Below are 17,042 nucleotides of genomic sequence, written 5' to 3'. Positions count from 1 at the left end.
TGAAACTCTGCCCCAAAGGGGTCGTCTGTATTGGAGATGACGGTCTTAGACAGTCACGCACTCTGTCCTCGTCGGAGAGCACGAATGTGAAGTATTCCTGAGAAGTCAGGTAGCGTCCAGCGCCAGCTTCCATTCTGAATGACGGCAAGCTACTCTTGCACTACATTTTCCACTCACAGGTTTTCCGTGAAGCCTGCCGTTCGCCTCCGCCTGGAAAGCGCCGGAGCTAGAGCCGCTGCGGCCCCGCGGCCCCGCGCTAAGCCCCGCTCCGCGAGACACACGCCCGCGCCTGGGCTGCAGGGCGGAGCCTGATGGCCACGTCGCCGCAGTGGTCCTCCCTGTGCGCGGCGCGTCTGAGCGGGCACCTCACCCGAGGCGGGCGCAGGAACACCGGTCGTGAGCGGGAAGGAGTGGTCGCCCGCCTCGCCTTTCCCGAGCTCTCAGCAGCTCCTGTCAGTCCCCCTCTGGCTTCATTTTCTCACCCCGTGTCTCGTGCTTTCCCTCCAGGCTGTCGGCCACTCCGCCCAGGGCGCCCGTGCTGCCTGTTGTCTGGAGCCGACAGCACTGGCGGGCCGCCCCGGACCCGGTCTCTTCCCTGCCCCCTCCCTGGATGGCTGGGGCACGGTCCCGTATGGTCCTCGCAAGTCCGGCCTAAAACTCTTGCCGAGCCCCAGCTGTGCCTGCTGACGCCTCCACGAGCTCCCGAGTGTGGGGCAGGTGCACCTCCTCTCCCTGCACTCCCTGCCGGCCCAGATAGAAACTTTGCTTCTGTTCCTCAGAAAGAGAAACCTCGTCCTTACGCTTGCCCTGGCCACGGGCTGAGTTGTCTTTGACGGAATGTTCCCTACTCAGCCACAGCTGACCCTGCCTTCAAAGTACACCCTAAACCAGACCTCTTGTCACCTTCGCTACTGCCGGCCTGGCCTGTCTCCCACCTGGGTTTGTGCAGGAGCCTCCTAAGGGGTCTGCCTGCTTTACAGCGCCCAGGGGGCTCCCCTATAAATGTAAGCTCATGGCATCGTCTGGCCAGCCTCCTCCAGTGCTGCTCCCTCTTCCTTGGACTGGAAGTCTCCACGTCCTTACAACAGGCTTACAAAACCCGGGGTGATCCCTCACTCTGCTGCCCCTCTATCTCATCTCCTGCCGTGGGCCGCTTGCTCACCTGCATCAGCCACCCACCACAGTTGTCCTGCGCTCTTCCTAGGACACGCCTCCCCTGGACTCGGCAGAACTCACCCCTCACTTGCCTCCATTCTCCCCCAGAGATGCTCCTTGCACACCCCGTGCCTGACAGCACCCAGCGCTGGTCTTGCACCATGCACCCCTCTCCTGCTCTGCTGTGTCAGCAGCATCACCCCCTGGCACACAGCTGCCTCCTTGGCTTCCTGAAGGCAGTAACTTCATGTTTGCAGCCTGCCTGTCAGCACATAGAAGCATGGTGGAGGCACAGACACACACGCAAATAAGTACTTGGTAAAACTTGTGGGAGGAAGGAGCCAGAGTAGCTGAAAGAATGGCCACTGGGCCTGGAGGAGGAAGCCCAAGCCTAAAGGGAGGACAGACTGAGAGGTCCACAAAAGATGGAGAGAAGAGCCACCCTTCCTGACCTGCCAGTTCCAATATGCATGGGGCCTGAATGTCGGTGAGGTCTACAAGGTTGCCTGTTTTATCCTTAACTGTCTCCCACCTCTTTTCTGATGATACGGGTTTCTCTTCCTTGCAACCAAAATAGCCTTGGCTCAAGCACTGCCCTTCCACCTACCTTCCACATCTCCACCCTACAGCTAGCCTCCCAACCATCTAGACATCTAATCATCTGTCTGCAAGTCAAACAGCCCACTGGGACTTCATGCCCAAGAGTGCCTACCTGCCCAGAGTCCACCCATCCACCCAATAGATAGAACCAACAACTGTCCCTCCACACATCAGCCCCTCAGAACACACATGGTAGCATGGGACCAGACCGTGAAGGGTCTCGAACACCAGGCTAAGGCAATCTGACTCTGTTGATAAATAGTGGGGAACTATGGAAGAATTTTGAGCGTGATCAAATCTGCATTTTAGGAATATAACACTGGCAGCTGTGAACAAGATGGATTAGAGGGGGGAATCTAAAGGCAGGAAGATCAGTTGTGGTAAGATTACAATATTGCAGATGATGAAACAGGGCAGAAGCAGAGTGGCTAGGGAAAGGAAGCTTTGAGGAGCAGCCATGGGCGCAGCCTGCCCAGATGGGGAACCATCTAATAGGCCTTGGCTTGGCAACCCCCAGGTGAGCCCAGGCACTGTGCTTGCCCCAGCTCTCAGCTGGGGCCTTGCCTCCTGCATGTTTGGCCCCCGAAGTTCAAGACAGGCAGTTCCTAGGGGCCTAGCCCAGGAGCAGTTCTTTCTGGGACCATCTACAGAGTACTCTATCCTATAGCTCAAGCCCCTGAGCAAGTGATATTTCCAGAGTACGCTGTCACCCACCAACTCCAGTGTCAGAGCTCAGCCCTGGCTGCAGAAAGCTGGGGCCTCTTCTCTGTTAATTTTCTCCAACTCCTCAGAGGCTGGGCTTTAGGCCCAGTGAAGTCACAGTTTGGGAGGCAGCCCTGGCTCCCTGCCGCCCACGGAGGCTATATTTGGAGCAAGACAACTCCCTACAGACATAGACTAGGGACCCACCCTACAGCACTGCCCCAACCAATTTTACCAAGTAGCCAAACAGTGTGGGTGTCACTCGCATTTTTACTTGTTTGCTTATTCATTCACTCGTTCACTCATTTATTCATTCCACCTGTGGTTACTGATCCCCTAATATGGTGTGACAGGCACAATGGATGTATGGTGGGCATGTACATGTGTGTGAGTATATATGGGTATCGTGTTGAAATGGGAATGGCAGAACATACTTTCAGTACCCTTTCTCAGGGTTCAACAGTGTCAGTGACTCAGGATCAGGTGTAAATGGCATCTGTGGGCACCTGCGTGCATGTGCATGCAGGCACGTGCTCTGAGAGGCAGCTATGACTGAGCTACACATGGCGTCTGTAAGTACCTGTGCAGATAGGGCTGTGCATGGAGGCACGAGCTCTTGCCCCCAGGAGTGGGGGAAGTGGTTGAGACTGACTCAGCTGCATATGGTGACTGGATGCCCACAGCCCAGCTGTGACTTTACACCTTGCTCACTTGCCAAGCCAAACAGCCAGTGTTGGGTGCAAATATTCTGCACAGAGTGTGCAGGGATGAAGTCCCAAGTCAGGAGCCTCTGGTAAGCAATCTGGGTCCAGCTGCATCTGTCCCTCCACTGGTGTAGGTCCCCCATCTTAACCTCTCTGGCCTGGCCTCCTGGAGGCTCAGAGACTATGCCGCACGTGGACTCCTCCATCACCCTCGCCCACCAGTCCCAGGTTTGTGCACGTTGAAACCAGGACCACAGGTACAGAGCTGCCAGCCATCCCGTCCATGTTTCCACCACACCTAAAACCCCTCCTGTTTCAGCCATGATTGCATCTTTCTCCATCTGCACCCAGTCGCAACCTTAGCAAGCACAACCCCGGAAGCATTTCCAGGCTCTGGAGCTCCAGACCCACTGCCTCAGCTATGGCCCTGCCTGGTCCCTCCCTGTCTTCTTCCTCTGTGCTCCTTGCCCTGTCTATCCCTGGCCGTCTCTCTCCTTATCTGGCCAACGGTCTATCTTTGTCTCTTTCCGAGGCCGACTGTCTGCAGCGGAGGCTTCACAGGAGTGGAGGTGCTGACAGAGTGGGGGTGTGGGGCTGCCTCTCGGTGTCCCTTCTTGAGCCTTATCAGGAAAACTGAAGTTACTGCTCAGGGCTCAGACTGGAATTTCGCCCTGGATGACCTTGCTCCGTGTGCTGGGGCCTCCCCAGGGACAGCCAGGGTCAGACCAGTCAGGAAACAGGCCCCTGCTTGTTGGCTGCTCCCCCTCCCTCCTAACCCACTCTCATCCCAGCCGTGGCCCCCTGCCAAGCCTGTCCACAGAGGACACAGAGGGGAGAGGGCTGCCCCTTCCTAGGCTCTTACAGGAACAGGGCCCAGGCCGTGTGTGTGCCTGAGGCGTGGGGAGGGGTGAATCATGACCAAAATGCCTCAAGCTACCAGTAGGGCATTCCTTAGACCCCCAAAAGGAAACCTCTGGGCCTGAGGAAGAAGGGGGCTCCCCCACCTTCTCCCCTCAATGGGCTTCCAGGCAGTCTGCCCTGCAGGCAGGTGGTACATGCCCAATGGCTAGGAGAAGCTCTGGAGTCAGGACCCCTGGTTTTTGTCCCCCATCCCTCTGCGCCTGCCATCTCTTTGGGCAACTGCCTAACGTCTGAGTCTCGTTTTCCCCATCTGTAAAGTAGGAAAAAAGCCCACTTTCTGGCTTTGGAAGACACAATGAGATTGCCCACGGTTGGGTCCGCTATGCTTAGCTTCCATGGGTTTCCTCAATCCTTGGAGGGACTCGGCTGTGACCGCTGGCACTCCCTGCCACCCTGCTGAGACCGACCAAGTCGCGAGTGGGACACCTGGCGGGCGGGGTGGCCGGGAGCGCGACCGTGGCACACGCCTGCCACCTGGTGGCCCCCAGCGGAGTCGCCGAGGCCAGCGCCAAGGTCCCGGCTCAGCCTCAGTTGCGAGTGCCTGGGCAGGGGCTCATTTCCACAAAGGCGTGAACAGCTCACTGCCCCTGGGTCTGGGCCAATTCACGACCTGCCATGGAGGCGGTGGATGGTGGGGTGGGGAGTTGTCTCTTATGGGGCGGGTGTGTCCCTCCTTCAAACCAAAACCTACGCTTGGAGGATTGCGCCACAACCCTGATCGATTGTCTCTGGAAGGTGGGATCGTAGCGAGGTATTTTATTCTCTCTGCATACCTTCTTTGTCTCCATTTTCCACATTGGGTGTGTATTACTTTGTGAAATACTGCAAACGTTATTTTAAAAAAATCACACAAAGAGGGAGAGAGGGTCCTAATTGGCCTGTCCATCAGAGAATTCTGGAAGTTTTGACTTTCTAGTATCTTTATTTTCATGAAGTCTCCCGTGGTTCACTGGGAGAAATGGACACTAGGACTTGAGGCCCTGGGATTGATGATCCATCCTTCACATATGCTAGCATTAACTCTCTTAAGCGTATCCTCAGCCCCAGGACAGGGTTGGGGTAAATGCTCTAAAGAGAGCAGAAATTCTGTAGAAAAGAGTTATTTGCAGGTCAGTCACTGTTGTCTCCTCTGAGCCCAGGGGACTACATCCAGGACATATTTGAGGACAAGGATGTCTTCCCAAAAGTAGTCATTAAAAAGCCAGCCTTTACTAAGGAGCTACTAGGTGCCATGTGCTGGCAATACAGCCATGAGGGGGGCATCCTGCCCTGAAGGGGCTTTGGGCTCATCTCTGAGAAAGAGCAGGAGTGCAGTGGGAAGCCTCACCCCACAGGCATTGAGACAGAATCAGCAAAAACATCAGAAGTAGTGTAAGGGGTAGCTCCTGGGTGAGGCCCTGGGAGGAGTGTGGAGAACAGCTCTGGCTTCCACAAGATCCCAGAGGGGAAAGCAGAGGCTGGGGGTCCTGGGGGTCCTGGGAGGTGGCAGTCCCAGGCCCTTTAGATCCACTTCCAAGCCTAGCTGCAGCCCTCCAGAGGGCTGGTACGTCTGGGAAGTGGGGGGTCTTCACGGACAGGAGCCCTTGCCTAGGACCTCAGCCATTCAAACATCTGCCAAGCACCTGCCTTTGCAGGACACTTCAGAAGTGACACCTGACCATGGAAAATGCAGAGCACTCAAGATGTCCCCAGACTCTCCAGTAGCTCTGCATGATCACCTACCTCAGTCACCTGCGGAATTTTCTCAGAACTAGCCAGTTCTCCAGCAAAATCCCCATTATGTGTCCTGGCCCAGCCAAGATGGAAAGCCCCTCATCACATGACTTTGGAAACTGCACTAGGATGAAATAACGGCAGGCGGGGCAGCGGGGGGTGGGGGTCAGGAGAACAGTACGTCTCTGTGATGTGAAGAAATCTGAGCAGGTCCTAATTCTCTCACCAGTTAAGGACAGATGAATATCATGTGCCTCCAGATATGAGACCCTCAGAAGGACATATTACCTGTGCGGGACTCCCTCTGAGAATACAGAATCTAACTCAAAAGTGACACAGTAAGGTAGAACCATGAGTAGAACCCAGGTCTGTTGTCATTCTGAAATCCAGCCTCTTTCCAGTACTTTTGGAGGCCAAGCCCTGACTACTTGTAATCTCAGACCGAGGGCAGCCACTCTAGAAAGAACTCATCCACCCTGTCCCCTTTAGCCGTCTTACAGCTAACTGCTGTGGGGAGTACGGGGCCTTGGGACTCAGGGATGAAAGCTTCCGCTTCTACACACTTTTTTGGATTCCGTGTTCCTGGCAAACAAATATTTCAGACACAAATGGGAACAGAGAGCCCAGTTTGGCAGCACTGGACAGTGGTGCTGCTTCCTCTTCTCAAACAGGAGGAGAGGGCTGGGCCTGGCTTCTGAGGGTAGCAAAGCTACAGATGAGTGTGGAGGTGACAGCAGTCCCAGCACCCTCAAAACTAGCCTGTGGGTTCACAGTGCATCTTCCCAGGGAGCTGGCCCAGGACGGCCCATCAAGAGAGCAGAGCACCTGAGATCAGAGTGGGGAAAAACACACGAAGTGCAGTCCAGGGAGGCCTGCTCTCAAAGACCTAGTGTGGGTGGCCATTCCAAGCAGTGTCGGCCGAGGGGAAGAGGCAGGGTGACATGGGACAGGAAATGAGGGGTTCAGCTGGGAAGGAAGGGTCAGCTGCTAGCCTTAGGGACTGCTAGACAAACTTGCCTCTCCCTACTCTTCACACCTTGCTGGCTCTCAGCCAGGCTCTGTGGACTGCTCTTGAGGAGGTGGACATAAACAGGGAGGGAGGCCTGCATTCCTGTGGGCAGATGACCCTAAGAAACAGTGTGCAGCATCTGAGTGGTGGGGATGGAAGAGGAATCTGAGGCTAGCCCTGGTTGGAACTCAGCATCCACCACAGCTTAGCCTCTGCACAGGGCCAAAGACTCAGCAACCTCGCGCCAACAGAAGCTGACCATAGGACAAGAGTGGTCAGGGCCCTCCCTCCATAGAAAGGTGAAGCCCGGACATGCAGTTTGGCCGGGTGATGGATGACAGAAGCACATTGAGATAAACATGTTTGATGTACAAATGTAAAGAGGAGGCAGGGGGTGTAAAGAACTGCATCCTAGAAGAGAGGCATTCCAGTGTGGGTTTGACTCCTCCCCTTCCAGGTCCTTCTCTGCAAAGTGAGGGGTTTAGACCCACTGACCTCTGGGGACCAGCCAATTCTAGCGTTCTAGAGGCACTACAGTTACTATCTATACAAGTTGATACATTTTACTTATATAACAGCTTCCCATTTCCAGCATCCCTTATGATGGTATTTTGCAATCAACAACCACCCCTACCTAGATCACTATAATTCTGGCTTGGAAATCCACACATTACCTTTGCCAGTTCTGGAAATTAATATAATTACACAGACCGCTCTTTGGTTTCTTTGTTCAACATGATGTCTGTGAGATTCATGTTGTTGCATCTCTCAGTGATGTGTTCTAATTAAAATGTTAATATCCTTTGACTATATCACAGTTCATCAATCTACTCCCTGCTTATGAGCATTTGGGTTGTTTCTCGTTTGGGGCCATCCTAAGCAAAGCTGCTGTGAACGAACCTCCTTGTAGGGTCTTGGTGGACAACGTGCCTCTTTTCTCCTGGGGGTGGAACTGCTGTGCACACATTGTCTTTAGCTTAGTAGATCTCACCAAACAGCTTCCCAAAGTTGAGACGTGACTTTTAACGGGTCTCAAAATGACTATACAAATAACAAGGAAATACAAGGGAAGAAAAAAGAAACCTATTCCTTAAACTATTCCCAAGACTGACCCTTTCAATAAATTTTGAGCACTTACTATGAACTGGTGCAAGCTGGGCAGTGCCTCTTCCTCACGTCCACATGGCCTCATGTTAACCTGATCCTCGCTCCATGAGGCAGCTGTGCTTTGCTGACACTCCTCTGAAGGTACAAGAGGCTCTGCCAAGTGGAACAGGCACCAGTACAAGGTGTGACACCAGCTGGGCAGTAGATCTGAATGCTCATTTCTTAGCAGCCGCTGAATGGTTCTGATGGACCCTCCCTCTTGTGAAAAGAAAATCAAGGTTGTGACAATCTTCCTATTTCACACTTCAGCAACCTGCCTCACAAAGACTTTAAAACACATTCAAAGCAATTCCCTTTAGATCTGTGTTTAAAAATGCAAATTTGTAATTTCTGAAGCACAGCGCCCCCCCACAGGCTGTGCCAAAGTTCCTGCCCTCCACTCTCCGCCAGTTCACAGAGCAAGCGGCCTCTTTCCCTCCCATTTCTACCAAAGGGGTCAACTCCTGAGACTCCGTAAGGGGAAACCCTGACCCCTACTATTGTGTTCTGGACAACAGAATTTGCCTTTCCTGAGCAGGTTTTCTCAACCTTGACACTACAGACATCTCTGTCCAGATGACTCTTGGTTACAGGGAACTGTCCCATGAATTGTAGGATGTTCGGCAGCATCTCTGGCCTCTACCCACTAGATGCCAGTAGCACTCCCAGTTGTAACAACCAAAAATGTGATCAGATATTGCCAAATGTCGCCTGGTGGGCAAAATCATCCCCTGTTGAGAACCACTACAGTACAGAAAGATGTTTAAAAACACCAGCCAGTGTGCTGTCTCCCTCTAGAAGGGAAAGAGCATGGGTCGCCTTAGTCCACCCTAGGTATTTTAATCTTGGCAACCATGTGAGACCAAAACAAAAAACCACACTGTTTACTCTGGTAAAACTGAAACAAAAACTAAAAGGCATAAAAAGAAAATTCGGGAAAGCAGAGTTAACAGGATTCAGAGGTAACAGCAACAATGAGGGAGAAATCATCATCGTAAATTCCCGTCTGTGAATGCACACATCTGCCATGGTTTCCCACATGAGTGACTCAAGCACCAAACACAAAGCCATAGCTAACGTCATCACAGCACTGGTTCGGGGGTCCAAGCTCCAAACTGTGTTTGCAGGAAGCATCCCTAAACTCAAGTCCATCTCATTATATGAAAATACACAAATGTACCCTACTGTTCTATTAAATCAGACTGTTTAAAATGCATGCTGTTCTGGTATTTTTATTTTCTTACTCAGTCCATTTTACTAGAAAAAAAAACAAACATACAAAACATTTTTAATATATCTTAGAAAATTAGCAAAAAAATTAAAGTTCAGCATATTACATTGTACAACATTTAGGTAAGAATGTTTGAAAATTATAAATATTTGTTCCCTCTCAACATAGGACATCATAAAAATACATTCTTAAAACTTTTTTCATGTATAATTCCTATAAATGATCATATCCATATTTATCAAGGAAAAGGCCTAATCATGACAAACTTCCATATACTCCTGAAGTTTTCTGTACAGTAACTACAAAAGAAAAAGCAAGGGGTCTGGCAGCACGTTGACCCTTAAAACCTTTTTAAACATTAGGAAGAATTCAGTTAGTATCAAATTATCATTCCAAATGGGATTTACTGAGTTCATCTCTGTGCTGATTCCTAAGTATCCATCTTAGCCAAAGCCTCTTTAATAAGGTGTTTGCCTCCTTGAGCTTAGTGCCACTGAAGCCAGGAAGTAACTCAGCAGCACTGCATTCAGCAGAAACTTCTGCACAACTGCATCCATGGACTGTGCCCTCTTAGCGGAGGCAAGATCCACACGTGGCCAGGGACCGCTCTGTGGGAGCAGCTGGTCAAAAGTATCCATGGCAACCAGCATGCCAAGGCAAGCAGACTGGCCATGCACTCAAAGAAGGAAACATGCTGCCACAGGAAAGGAATGACCCCCGTCACTCAGGTTCTGATTATCCAGTAACCCCCTGACCCCACACCCCCATGCACCTCAACATCGGCAGCTGATGGCGGCCACGGCGCGGTTTGCATGCTGCCTCAATCCCACAAGGACCTGAGAGAGCTAAAGGGAATTTTCAGAAGCTAAAGTTTTCAAAGAGTAAATAAAAAGCTTGATAGTGTCGACTTTTTTTTTTTTTCAGGTAAGCCCTTATTTTCAGGAAGATAAATAAGAAGCCTTCCTTAGTATATTAGCCTGATAGAAGGCACTGAAGAAAGAATGGTTAGAAGCAGCAAAGCCAGTTCCTTTGTCTTTAGCATCAAGCTTTCCAGCTACACCTGGAGTCTGCACAATGGACGGGACTCCTGCCAGCTCGTCGCTCGGGTCACTTGGTCACTCTGTGTTCTTCTTTCCTTTCCAGTTCTTCTCTCTCTCTTCCAGTTCTGCCTGGGTGAAAGCTGCGGGGCCCCAGTTAGTGATCAGGTGAGGGTTTTTTGAACCTAAGGAACAAACACACATTAAATATTCTTCACATTCTTCAATGAACATTACCATTTTTCCAGATAAAATAGTAGCTTTCTACTTGATTTCTTCTCTGAGGAATATCCATAAATGTCACACCAGCCAAAGCAACTAGAAGATGTATGCAAGGGAATCAACTGAGCCTTCTTATCTAGTATAGAGCAAGTTATTCAAGAGAAATGGGCCCTAAACAGTGTGATTTCTGTATATTTGGGCTCAAGAGGATTTTTAGCACAATTTAAACACACAAATAAAACAAGAATAAATTGGATAAATATCTTACTACTTCAAAGAGCGTGTTACCTGGCTCTATCAATCGAATTAATCCTTCATGCTGGGCCACTTTGTCCTTCCAGCTCTTGGTCTTACTAGTTGCCATCTCCAGCTTCTTCTTAACTCCCTGAAACAAAGGTAGATGTTAAACTATGCAAACACACAGGCAGTTTAAGACCAAATAAAAATGCTTGGGCACTTACTCTGTTCTTGTGGATTATCCCATGAAATCCAGCCACTCGAAGAGGCAAGAACTATTAATCACCCCCATTTTACAGATGTGGAAACCAGGATGCAGAGAGCTTGGGTAACCTGCCCAAGGTCACCCAAAGGACCTAATGACACGGCTACACATGAATACGTAAGATCCTTGTGTACGCATTACGGCTCACCACCCTCGGCCCCAAATCCAGCCTCCTCTGTCCTGTACATGACACCAGGGTGACTCTCCTCACCAGCTGGCACGACTTCAGTTTTGTCAGTAAAGGGCACTGAAGGGTCACTGGAAGAAGGGGCTCTGCTCCCAGGTCCCACTGTGCTCTTCTCAGCAGCTCCTGTGACATGTGGGGCATCCACAGTGCTCACGCCAGTGGATTTTAGTGTCATTGCCCTGTGGGCTGCTTCCCCCAGTCCCCAGAGGACAGCTTCCCAGTCATGGCTTTTCTGCTGTCTGTGGGGCCAAGGCCATGCCCTCTCCAAGGTCTAGATCACAGCAATGCGCAGAAGGGGCGAAGAGCAGATGTGTTCCCTTCCTGGGTGCTCTGCCTCAGTCTCAGAGGCAGGGGCTGCTTCGTGTACGTGCCATTCCTGTATTCGTAGAGTCTTCTTTACTGCTTCGTAGGTAATCCCCTGTTATAGTTAATAATTGTTTATATTAAACTTTCCCTGTTCAAATTACTGTGTGCCTCTTGACTGGACTTTACCTGATACACCTCACCACCTGTAAAAACTACTTCTTACAGCTAAGCAAATACTGTTATTTCTAAATGTTTTTTTAAGTTTTGATTTTAATTCCAGTTAACAAACAATGTTACGTTAGTTTCAGGTGCTTAAATGTTTGTTTTTAAATTTTTACATGGGCGTTTGCAGGGATCAGTTGGATTACCTCATACTGCTCAAGCGCTTGTTTCCGCTCTAGCTCAAGTTGCTCCAGCTGTTCCATGGCTTCCTGAAGGGCCCGCTCTTTCAGGACACGCTGATTCTCCAGCTCCTGTTTCTCCGCTTCAGTTGTCTGAATGGCCTGCTGCTGCTCCAGGTGCCACTTTTCCAGTTCAGCCCTCTTGGAAGACTCTTCCTCCAGCAACCTGCAAGGTGGGGAGCTCAGGACCAAACCTGCCCAGGCTTCCATGCCCGACCCAGCGGATGACGGAGCCACCGAGAGCAGCAGACAAGACCTGATGTCATCTAATCCACCTCCCTCATTTTGCAAGTTGGAAACTAGGGGCCACAGAGGCCCTTATTCACAGTGCTGGCAAGGTGCCCCATGTGTCCTGCCCTGCTCCTCTCTGTTTCACCCTTTTTGGAAAAAATAAAATAAAATAAAATGACATTTATGAAAGGTTTAATGTGCCACAACTGGGCCAAGAGCTAAGTGTATTTTCCCAATCAATCCTCACAGTAAACTTAAGTGCCATCAACATTCACACTTCAACGATGAAGAAAGTGAGACACAAAAGTTTAATGACCTGTACCACATCATTTGACTGGCAGGTGGTAGGGCCAAGTTTTGAAATTTGCCTGATTGCTACAACATTAAAATATTTCTCATCTGGGGGTGCCTGGGCGGCTCAGTCGGTTGAGCGTCTGACTTCGGCTCAGGTCATGATCTCACGGTACGTGGGTTCGAGCCCTATGTCGGGCTCTGTGCTGACCACTTGCTCAGAGCCCGGAGGCTGCTTCAGATTCTGTGTCTGCTTCTCTCTGCCCCTCCCCTGCTCGCGCTGTCTCACTCTGTCTCTTCAAAAATAAATAGATGAAAAAAAAAATTAAAATTAAAAACATTTCTCATCTAGTACAAACATACTACCAAGGAAAAAGGTAACAAACTAATGATAATGAAAATGAGGGGGAAAGGAGCCAACAAAAGGCAGAATAAAACAGATACCACTTACTGAACAATTACTACATGTCAGATACCTGACTTCATTATTGCTAACCCCCCATCAATTCTGCAAGGTATTTATCATCCCTCCAGATGAAGCAATAAAAATTCAGGGTATTTAAAAGTATGTCGCACAGGTAGTGGTGAATTTTTTTTTTTTTTTAACATTTATTTATTGTTGAGAGACAGAGAGACAGAGCATGAGCAGGGGAGAGGCAGAGAGAGAGGAGACACAGAATCTGAAGCAGGCTCCAGGCTCCCAGCTGACAGCACAGAGCCCGATGCAGGGCTCAAACCCACGAACCACGAGAGCATGACCTGAGCCGAAGTCGTACACTTAACCAAATGAGCCACCCAGGCACCCCGGTAGTAGTGAATTTTAACCAAGGTTTGTGTGACTCTAAAATGTTATCTTGAATAACAGGCTACCTATCTAAGAATATCCAGCTACACAGGCATTTAAATAAAACTAACATACAGCTCAACCCTATACCCAAAGTATAGACAATGTACTTAGATGCCAGCCCAGGACAGGACACATCTCTAGTGGCTTGACCATCAGTATGCTCTTCTAAAACCAATGACTGAAGCCATAAAGTAACAGAATAGACACCCCTTATATCACCACTCCCAACTCCTCCACCCCCGGCCCCCACCACTGAAGAATTCCCTCTACAACATCCTGCAACGTGGTTATCCTACTGTGCTCAAATACTCTGTGGGATGGGCCACTCACTGCTTCAGGAATCAGGCGAGTTCACAGTGGGTTCACAAACGGGCACCCTCAATCCTTCGAAAGTTCCACCTCAACTAGGAAGAGCTTTCCCACCCACTATCCCTAGTTCTACACAGGACCATCCACTCCCTCCTTAGATGTCTCCTGGAGTGTGATACCCACAACTGAACACAACACTGCAAATGTGGTCTGGCCAGTGTTTTTTCACTCACTCAGTGTGTGTACATTGTGCACCTTTGTGTGCTTTTCTAGACACTGGGGATACAACAGTGAACAAGACTGGAAAGGCCTGTTTCTTCATCCTAGGGGTGAGAGTATGAAGGGGGAATGGACATTTGCAGGTGTTCAGGCTGCCCAGTCAGAATCCCCTCCATGTGTCCAAGGAATCTGCCACAGGAGGCATCTTGATGGGAAGTAGGGCCCACTTCCCACTACATAAGCCACAGGCCCAACCCCTGCCCTCCTGCCCTGTGGCAGCCAGGGCACAGTGGAAGCCCGAGCTGGGCTTGGCTAAGCAGAGGCCCTTCCTGGAGCTCCGACCCTGAAGCAACTGATGCAAAGCAGAGATAGTGGAGAATTTATCTTGCCGGTGGCGGCAACAGCCCGTGCTGCATGACAGTAGAAGCAATGGTGACTCCCAACACACAGTGCCAATGCTGACATCAGCGACATCCTGGGTGGACTCTCCCCTTGGCCTGGTTTGGGCTGTGGTTTGGGCTGCTCAGCTTCCCTTGGTCCATGCCTGTGTTCAGGCCTGGCCACCTGCCTTTCTTTGGAATTGGTGAACTATTCAAGAAGCTTTCAATTAACTATTTTATTGCTCTAGGAAACCCCAGTTCATTTCTGTGGTTTCCAAATAAGACCCCTGAACAAAGACTAACTACTCTGTCCCTCCGTTTCCTCATTTATAAAAAAGGGATAGAAACTACATCCACCATCAAAGGTTTGTGGATGCATCAGTTGTGATAGTGCATGTAAGGTACCTAGAACTGTGCCGACCACATCTAGGTGCTGGATAAATATCAGCTTGTGTTATTATAGTAGTACTGATACCTCATTTGCTCTGAATACCTCGTATTCACTAACACTACCTGAGAGTGTATGGGGTTTTTGGCAATCGTATCCCAGGAAAGTAATACCATGAATCTTCTCAAAGTCTCCTGGATCCAAGACTCCTGTTGTTACTTTAAAGCTATCTCCTGGGGCACCTGGGTGGCTCAGTTGGTTAAGCATCCGACTTCGGCTCAGGTCATTATCTCCCAGTTCATGAGTTCAAGCCCTGCGTTGGGCTCTGTGCTGACAGCTCAGAGCCTGGAGCCTGCTTTGGATTCTGTGTCTCCCTCTCTCTCTGCCCCTCCCCTGCTCACGCTCTGTCTTGCTCTCAAAAATAAAATAAACATTTAAAAAAAATTTTTTCAACTATCTCCTTGGTCTAAAACCATCAGTCCAGCCTGTCAATAGATCTTTTTGAATGCTTTTGACATTCTATACATTATACATCTTCCTCATCTGCAAAGTAAATAAAGGAACAGAAACCAACACACTGAGTAACTACCAAATACCAGACATTACACTAAATACTGTGCATGCAGTTCCTCCTCTAATCTTCACAACAACCCTGCAAGGTAGGCAACTATCCATAATTCTATAGATAAGGAACTGAAGGCTCAAAGTGATGAAGTGACTTTTCAAAAATTACAGCTAGAAAGTACCAGAACTAAGAATCAAACTCAGACCTCACTCCACAGCTTGGTCCCTAATTGCTTTCAAATATATGAAAAAGTAGTATCACATAGAAGAGTAGCCTCTATTAGTAGAACTTGGATCCATTCATTCATTCATTCAAAAAATATCCCTTGATCTCTCACTATGTGCCAGGCACTGCATTAGTTGCTGGGAATACAGACATAACTTAACAGATCTAAAAATGTAGTGGGTAAAAGTTATAATGGGGCAGATTATGGCTAAGCCCCAAGAACTTTCCAATAATTGAGTTGTCCAAATATTAAATGGTTTTCTTCCGAGGTCCCATTTAGAAGACTCTAGACAACCTTCAATATTACACATCAAAATAACAACAACAACTACAATTTAATTAAAATATATATATACAGGGTGCCTGGATGGCTCAGTGTAGTTAAGCGTCTAACTCTTGATCTCAGCTCAGGTCATGTTCTCACAGTTTGTGGGATAGAGCCCCACATCGGGCTCTGCACAGACAGCACAGAGCCTGCTTGGGATTCTCTCTCTTCCTCTCTCTCTCTGCCTGTCTCTCAAAATAAATAATAAACTTAAAAAAAAAAAAAAATCATGTGCCCTAGATGGCTTAAGTCAAAGTTCTTGTATTTAAACAATTTACTACAAAACGTATCTCTGAGGAAACTTCAAATACTGACAGAGAAATGACTATCTTCTAGAAGAACAATGAGATACCAAATATTCTGAGAATGACTTGCTATTGCTTAAAGAAAGGTCAGGAAAGTTAACTAAAAAGCCCTCTACAAACGCCCTCAACCTAAGATTATGATTCAGTTCAGCAGTGCTAGACATAAATGTATTACTCAACTCCACGATGCTTTCCTTTGATTTTCAACCCAGGAAGGCCTACCCAGAGGAGTGGGAGCAAGAAGAAAAGCCCCCTCTGACAATCTGACAAAATGTCCCTCTGAATCAGGTCCAGCTTCTGTGACTTCAGGAAAGAGGCAAATCCACCTCACGTAAAAATGACCAAATTTTATTCATCTCAAGTTCCAAAAACTAAGATGAAAAACAAATTCAGAATTCAGTAAATTTAGTAAAATTCACAAAATGGCCTTTGCACACCAAGTTCTCTAATTTCAACTTACTGGAGCAGAGATGCATGTATTGGTTATATTTGTATTCCAAAGGTTGAAACCATTTTGCAATTTACTTAAATCAGATTATACAAAATAATTAGGCCAAGCTTTTTAAATAACAATACCCATGCCTGGCTCCTGTCCAAAGATAATTTGATTCAACAAATCCAGGACACTGATTAAGAACTACTATACTAGCTTCAATGACCCAAAATTGTCTCTCACTCAAAACATCACTCATTCTACAAACTCAAAATAATACTTTAATAAATTTCTAGAACAGGGGCGCCTGGATGGCTCAGTTGGTTAAGCATCCGACTCTTGATTTCTGCTCAGGTAGTGACCTCACGGTTCATGAGTTCGAGCCCCGCATTGGACTCTGCACTGACAGTACAGAGCTTTCTCTCCCTCTGTCTCCACCCCTCCCTCACTCGCTTTCTCACTTTCTCTCTCTCTCTCAAAATAAACCAAAAAAAGACTTGAGGAGTCTGGGTGGCTCAGTGGGTTGAGCATCCAAATTCAGCTCAGGTCATGATCTCACAGTTTGTGGGTTCGAGACCCATTCAGAATTGAGATGAATTCTCAGACACCATGCTAATGTTGTGGGGGTTGGGAGTGGGGGGGACCCTCCATCCCATCACATTAAAATTAAGAACCATAAGAGACATCC

General features: G+C 48.8%; 1 protein-coding gene across 3 annotated transcripts in view; it reads right to left on the bottom strand.

The window, feature by feature from the left end:
• Positions 1-8,807: 8,807 nt before the first annotated feature.
• SWAP70 (switching B cell complex subunit SWAP70) overlaps positions 8,808-17,042 on the bottom strand; it is a 79,648-nt gene continuing 71,413 nt past the window's right edge. For 2 of the 3 annotated variants that reach the window (XM_043580623.1, XM_043580625.1), the window contains 3 exons: positions 11,804-12,002; positions 10,729-10,825; positions 8,808-10,403 (listed from right to left, as the gene is read on the bottom strand). In XM_043580623.1, coding sequence (XP_043436558.1) covers positions 10,297-10,403; positions 10,729-10,825; positions 11,804-12,002 — 403 coding nt within the window. In that variant the 3' untranslated portion in view covers positions 8,808-10,296. The other variant, XM_043580624.1, reaches the window with a different exon arrangement.

This window comes from Prionailurus bengalensis, chromosome D1 (assembly GCF_016509475.1).
Source record: "Prionailurus bengalensis isolate Pbe53 chromosome D1, Fcat_Pben_1.1_paternal_pri, whole genome shotgun sequence".
Lineage (NCBI taxonomy): Eukaryota > Metazoa > Chordata > Mammalia > Carnivora > Felidae > Prionailurus > Prionailurus bengalensis.
The sequence above is the reverse complement of the archived record's forward strand: the minus strand, read 5'-3'. Positions and strand labels throughout refer to the sequence as shown.